This window comes from Pygoscelis adeliae, unplaced genomic scaffold (assembly GCF_000699105.1).
Source record: "Pygoscelis adeliae isolate BGI_AS28 unplaced genomic scaffold, ASM69910v1 Scaffold198, whole genome shotgun sequence".
In the NCBI taxonomy this organism is placed as follows: Eukaryota; Metazoa; Chordata; class Aves; order Sphenisciformes; family Spheniscidae; genus Pygoscelis; species Pygoscelis adeliae.
This window is the reverse complement of record NW_008825286.1, coordinates 149,197-156,182: the sequence shown is the minus strand read 5'-3', so window position 1 is coordinate 156,182 and position 6,986 is coordinate 149,197. Positions and strand designations below refer to the sequence as shown.

At 58.2% G+C, this 6,986-nt stretch overlaps 1 protein-coding gene across 1 annotated transcript in view; it reads right to left on the bottom strand.

Annotated features, from left to right (window-relative positions):
* Positions 1 to 6,986, bottom strand: part of ARHGAP39 (Rho GTPase activating protein 39) — a 62,994-nt gene that overhangs the window by 6,611 nt on the left and 49,397 nt on the right. Inside the window, exon 4 of the mRNA XM_009329895.1 lies at positions 8 to 1,348. Within this exon, the coding sequence (XP_009328170.1) occupies positions 8 to 1,348 (1,341 nt within the window). The remainder of the gene's footprint in view (positions 1 to 7; positions 1,349 to 6,986) is intronic.

The following is a 6,986-nucleotide window of genomic DNA, read 5'->3' as shown; positions in this document are numbered from 1 at the left end:
CTCCAGCAGGATCTGGGGGAAGCCCAGCTTCTCGAAGGTGTTCCTCTTCCAGTGCTTGTTCTCCTGCTGCGCCAACGCCTCGTCCTCGCTGAAGGCTCGCACCACCGGACCCGGCATGGGTAAAGGGAGGGCACCGTCGCTCTCGTAGCCCGAACCGTCCTTTTGGGAATCCCAGCTGCTCCGTTGTTTCATGTGGTAGTGGGCTTGCTGAGCTTCCCAAGCCAGGCGCGCCTGTGCCAGGAAGGGCTCGGGGAAGCCCCGCGCCGCCTCCGCCTCCGCCGCCTTGCTCTCCGTACGGTTCATTGGTGACCTGTTGGATCCCGGGGTGGCTCGTTCCTCACCCAGCATCTGCTCGCCCAACACCTCCCGGTCCCCTGAGCCGTCCGTGGAGGAGGCGTTGGGGTCGTGGGATAGGGAAGGCTTTCGGCTTTTTCTCTTTCTGGTGGAGGGCGAGTAGCCGGTGGAGGACAAGGTGTCCTGTTGGCTGGACCACGACATGGAGTCCTCGCCCTGGGCCACCTGGCCCCCTGTTGGGCCAGGGCAGAAGTCGGGTCCCTCCATGCTGCTGTAGTCACCCGATTTGATCTCCAAGCGTTGGTCCCGGACCAGGCAGGGGCTGTGCTGCAGCGAGTAGGAGCCGCCGATGGGGTTGGGGGAATATTTGTGCCTCAACCCCGTCTTCATCTTGGGGCTGGAGCCCGACTGCTCGACGTAGACCAGTTGCCTGACATACTCCTTGCCGGCGGGGCTGTACTCCAGGCTCATGAACCGGTCGGGACACTTCTGTTTGGTGAGCACCAACTGCTGGTAGGGCGAGTTGGAGCCTTGCTTGGGCGACTGCAGGAAGGGGTGAGGTTTACGGATGGGTGATTTCTGCGGCGAGCCAGCTTTGTAGCTCCCGCTGGCTTCGTACTGCATGTCCACGGGGGGCTCGTCATAGATGGGAGCCTGGTACTCCATGGGGGGTTCCTCGTAGAGGGGGGGCTCGTAGGCGTAGCGGGGCGAGGAGGGTTGCGACTCGCTGGAGTGCTTGCGGTGCTGGGCTTGGAGCGGGGAGCAGAAGGAGTCCCCCCGGCCGAGCAGCGGCGAGCAGCTGCCCACGTGCTCAGCCCTCTTCAAGAAGGGTGACTGCTTCCTCTCCGGGAAGAAAACAGAGTTGTCGGTGTCGGGGGCGAAGGTTTGTAGGTTGGGCGATTGTTGGCCCCCTGAGGGTCGCCGCGAACGGGTGCCTGGTTGGTTTTCGGGTGCGTAGCCGTTGCCTTGGTGCATGAGGAAGCTGGGCTCGCGGTCGGTCACCTTGATCAGCATCCGCTCCTTGGTGCCGGCGTTCCATCGCAGGGACGATGTCCTGCGGGGAGAAACACAGCGCCGCCATCAGCGAGCGAAGCCCCCCATGCCCACAGGCGGACAGACGTCCCCGTACCGCTGCCCCGGGAGCCCCCAGACCCTCGGCCGCAGCAGAGCCCGAAGGATGGACATGCCCAAGCACCCCAAGCCTCTCCCATCAGGTGAAGAGCATGTCGGTGATGGAGAGACCAGTGCATTGCCACCGTCCCAAACTCAGTGGCACCGGCCCGCAGCTCTCCCCGGCTCCCACAGACCTCAGCAACCCCCATGGTGAAGGACGTGCAGGCTGGAAAGCCAAGCCCCGAGAAGCGATGACACCCCTTGGAGCACATCTCTAGGAGACAGCCCTGAATCATCCCTCCCCGCTCGTGCCTTGGTGCTTCTTGGAGCCGAACAGCGATGGAGGAGCGAGCATGGCCACCCCGCTGGGGACAAGCGTTGGGGCAGACGTACGTTGGGCGACAGTTTCATGGGTGTTTGGGAACGCAGTCCTTGCAGGGAGCGGGGACCGACCCCCACCACGGTCCCCACCTGGGACCAGCCCCTTGCTGGGATCTCCCACCCCAGGGCGAGAAGGAGAAGCCGCCTACGCACAGCCCCATCTCTCCCACCTCTTCTTGCTTTCCGTTCCTCGCAGCACCCAGGATTAACCCATCTCACCCCCTCCATCCAGCCCCCTGCCCGGGATTAAAACCCTCCTCCGGTTCCCAGCTGGAGCTCAGTTACGTTAAAACCAGGAAAAAATAATAATCCCAAGCATCGTTCCAAAAGAAGTTGAAGGCAAAAACCTTCAGACTTTGCCCCCTCTGCCGCAGAGGGAGCCCACGGTGGGAGGACGGGGCAGGGGACTGAACCTCTGCCCGTGGTTTGGCTCCTGCGGGGATGCTAAATAGCTCGGGGGGGCTTGAAAGCACAACCCCGACCCGCGCAGAGATGTCCCAGCCCCACGAAATGCGAACCCCCGTTGCCTTGTACCCCGAGGCCATGGGGCAGCTACTTCTGGCAGCACCGAAGGGGAGTACCGACATGCTGGGGCAGGGAGGGGAGGGACAGCTTAGCCAACTGCCTAAACCCGCATGACGCGTGGACACCTCGGTCTCCAAAGGGACGGAGCACAAGCACCGCAGGGGATGAAAGCAGCAGCTGCCCTCCGTCCCCTTCATCGCCGAAAAAAGCCCTAGGGCCAGCCCCGGATGGGACGAGCGTCTCGGCACGGCTGCGAGGATGTGCACGATGCCCACGGAGAGGCAAGCGGGAGCCGGAGCGGTGGTGGCGGATGCCCACGGCTTCCTTGACGCTCGAGCTCACTGCATCCCTCAGCCACTTCGCATCCCGTGCGATGACGCCCTGCACACTGCCACTGAACGCCTTTCAACGTGGGGCATCCTACGGCATCTTGCTGTTGCGTGACTCGCAGAGACTGTACCTGCACACCCCAAACCCCCGTGGCATCGGGCTGGAAACTGCCCGGTGGAGCCTGTTTTCGTACATACAACGTGCACGTGCGAACAAGCGCCAACGGGGACCTTCTTAATTCTGAGATGTGAATAATCATCCCCAAATCGCCACCCAACAGGCAGCTTCTGTGGCAGTCCTGGCACGAGCAGGGGTGAAAGCTCAGCCGGGCGACGTGCCGAGCGTGCCAGGAGCTCACCCGAGCAGGGCTCAGCAGGGACCAAGTGAAAAACCCCCGGAGCCTGCAACCAGAGCCAGGAGGAGACCTCCTTCACCTCTACCTGAAGTCCATCTTCCCGTTAAGGCATTTGATCGTCCTGGTGGGTAACACCTCCTCCGAACGACGATGTGTCCTGCAAAGCTGGGTCTCCCATCACCGATGTTCCAGCAGCGTGTCTGCAGGTCCTCCGTTTCAACCCTAATTGCAATTTGCAATGAATCGAAGAGGGTTTTTTTTCCTCTTTATTAATAATTCACGGGCAGAAATAATTATAATCTCAGGATAATCTCGGCCCTGCAGGATTAACTCCTCGGGCCTGGGTTGCAGGGAGCTGTGAAACCTGGGCAAGGCTGGCTGGGCTCCATCTGGGCTGGTCAAACCTTCCCCTCAGGGCTGCTCAGTGTCCTGGGATGAGCAAGAAAGCCCCAGGGGCGGGGAGCAACTCAACCCTTCTCAAATGAATCCACCTCTCCTGGGGCAGCTCCGAGCTGGCAGATCATCCACCGTGGAAAAACCGCCCCTCTACGGGAGGGTGGACGTCAAGGCTTGGCCCAACTCACTACCTGAAGTTACCACCTCCTCACAAAATAGAAGTATCAAATACTCGGAGGAGCAAAACTTCAGCCAAGCTTGGGCTTCAGCCTTAGACGTGCCTACGCGGCTCCAGCCTCAAAGGCAACTATCACTTCGTTTGGGACCTTGCCCGCCACCTTGCCAGCGTGCTGCTGTCAGATGGGCAGTAGGAGAAAATAATTTCCTAACGTCATCATAAACTCGGGCAAGAGCCAGGAAACAAGTCTCCCAGCGGTAGGATGCGACGTTGGAACTGGACAGAGATGCCTCCGTCCCCGTCACTCCCCAAACTGCAGGCACACCAGGGACGTGGTTCGCACCTTGCTCTCCCCCAGACGTTGGGTGACCTTTGGGAACCAACCCTTCTCCTGTGCTCCATGGAGCCTGCTGGTGGGAAATGTGCCTGTCGGGAAGGGCAGGAGCCAGACACCACCGGCTGCAGCCTTGCCACCCGGCTCAGGTTCGTTCTCCAGGGCTGTCCCAACCCGCGGCGTCTCCAATGAGGGACACAGTGACCTCACACCACGAAGAGTTGGCCCAAGAGTTGGCTCGCGCTTCTGCTCCCGTCCACATGAAGCAATCGATAGTATGAGACTCTGAGTTTACTGCCAACTCCATACTGGGTCTCCTGAACCTGGTGACCCACAGCTTTCATCGATTACAGGTCACTGGAGCCTCTTCTCATGATGAAATCCCAGAGATGAGGGAGGTTGATGCCCAGCAGAAGAGGGCCTTCCCACTCCTTTTTGGCAGCACGCACCACCTCCAGACGCCCCGCCACCAGGACAGCTCTCAGAGGTCACGCTGAACAACCCACCAGCCTCGGCTCCAGTTCTGGTGCCAAAACACCCCATTTGACGTCTTGCCCAATGCACACTTCTCACCACCCACCACCCTCAGTGGATCCCACGGATCCTGAGAGCTGGAGGCAGGTCTCCTTATGCCAGGTTACCACATTAAATAAGAATTAAACCTTCTCCCCTGCTTTCGTGGAAGCACGTCTACAGCGAGATCTTCTGCATCGTGTCCTGAAGGTTGAAGATGGCTCTTTGTTTCTTCGAGAGAGCAGCAAAGCCACCAGCTCTGGCCAGGTCACGCTGCCTTCACCACTTGCACTTGCTTAAGACCACGCTTTGATTTTCCTCTTCGCTACCCCAGTTCTCTCCAGTCTTTTCCACCTTGTCCAAAAGATTTCATGGCCACTGGTTGGGGGGTTCTGCAAGAAGAGGCTCTTCTGCCCCTGCACGACCCGGCGCAAGTGGGGTGTGGCCCATGGATCACCCCAACTAACCGAGGTTTTTCATCTGCTCAATCCATGTTTCAAGTCCTTGGGAGATGCCACCCAGGCAGGGGACACACAGGAGGAAGAGCAGAGGTGGTTTTTACGGAGGTGCCGAAAGCATCGCCCGCCTCGCAGGGGGGATCTGAGCTGGAGTTTGCTGCTGTCTCCAAAGCACAGGGAAGCACATCGTGTTATCAGTCCCTCGCCGAGTCCCACGCTGGCACAGAAGATACCGGAGGCGCCGTCTGCGACACGTCTGGGAGGACAGGCTGCTCTCCCAGTTCATTCCTCTCTCATTCTCAGTTATTTTTTCACAGCCACTTGTTCTTTCTGTCCTTCAGAAAAAGGTGGATTGAGTCCAATTACTGAGTTTTGCACAAAAATGCCCACAAAGAGGCATATATAAATATCTCCCTGCATGAGGCTCCACCATCTCCCGGCACCCTGCTCGTTGCTTGCCCATGACTTTGTCCTCGCTCCAGGGGATGTGGGGAACAATTTCTTCCTTCCCTTTCCGTAGCAGCGTGTCGAGCTCCTGAGGACTTGAGCCTCCTGCTGGCTTCTTGCCGTTGAAGACCTGCATGAGTTTGGGTCCCTCCTGGTCCCTCCAGACTGGTTGTTGGATCTCAACCACTCATCGAGCCCTTCCAGACCCCCGAAACTCCCTCCACAACCACAGGGAGCATGCCCTGAACAAACTGTTGGGGCAGGGTGATGAGGGAAAGCCTTGCTAGGTCAGAAACGCCAAGAAACGCTTGGCTGCATCGCCCAGCGTCAACAAGCTGAAACGATGAGTGAGGTGAGAAGATAGATCTGCTGCGGAGAGCGCCAAGGACCGATTTCATCCCCATCCTGCTCCCTCATTAACGGGCAGATTTCCCACCAGTGCCGGGGTGGCAAGTCCGGAGGCAGCGCGATGCCAGCGGGCAAGAAAGGATTACAACCCCACCAGCAACAAATCACCGTCCCGCTGCCGCATGGATGTTAACCGAGGGCTCCTCCTCCTTCAATAATTATCTGACCACGGAGGACACTCATTTATTTTCACCACGGTTACTAACTGCAGTAATTACAGGCTGGGTCACTTAACCCGCCCTGTGGTACCCAGCACACCCTCGTCACCTCCCCTCCGACTCACACCGCTGGCTGGGACCACGGCTGAACAGCCACCAGGGCAGACGGGGACTTGCATCTTGAGGACGACGAACTAGAAGAAGAAGGGATGGATAATCGGACCAAGGCTGGGCAGGAGCCAGGGAAATCAGACCTGTTCTCCTGGTAGCTAGTTCCTTCTCTGCCGCGGGTAAAGAAATTGTTTCTGGTCTCAAGCGCGACCACAAGCCACGAGCATCAGCACCCACCTCCCACTACTGCTCAGAAACAGCTTTCCCCAACCTGGGATGAGACCGCACCGGGCGATTTGCATGCACAAATCACATTTGATCTCATGGTGATTTGCAGCATTGCAGCACATCACAGAGGAAGGGGAGACTCCAGGCGCCTCCTCGGGGTCCCCCAAACGTCATGGGTGGACGATTGGGAGCCAAGGTGTTGGCTGGCTGCTCCAGGGCCACCTGAGAGCCCAAGTCAGGGCTCCAGAGCTCCAATCCCTGGAGGTATTTAAAAGACAGGTAGATGAGGCGCTTAGGGACATGGTTTAGTGGGCATGGTGGTGTTGGGTTGACGGTTGGACTCGATGATCTTAGAGGTCTCTTCCAACCTTAATGATTCTATGATTCTAAGTCCTCGTTACCTCTCTCCTTTCTGATACTCCTCTCCCCAAGTTGCTGATGTTTTTCTATCACACACAGATGAGTAATTTAAACTCCAGACATGTCCATGGGTGCTTTGTTTTTGGAGATGAGGTTGACGCTCTTGCTTGCTTGTAAGTATGAACTCCCAGCGAGGCAGAAGGAGTCATTAAAGGCTGTAACGCCAAATGGCCGCCAAGGAGTGATTAATAGCCATCGCCGCAAAAACATCAGCAACCTTGGAAAGCCTCTGCGACACATGGCCCCGACAATAGAATCATAGAATCATAGAATCATTAAGGTTGGAAGAGACCTCCAAGATCATCGAGTCCAACCGTCAACCCAACACCACCATGCC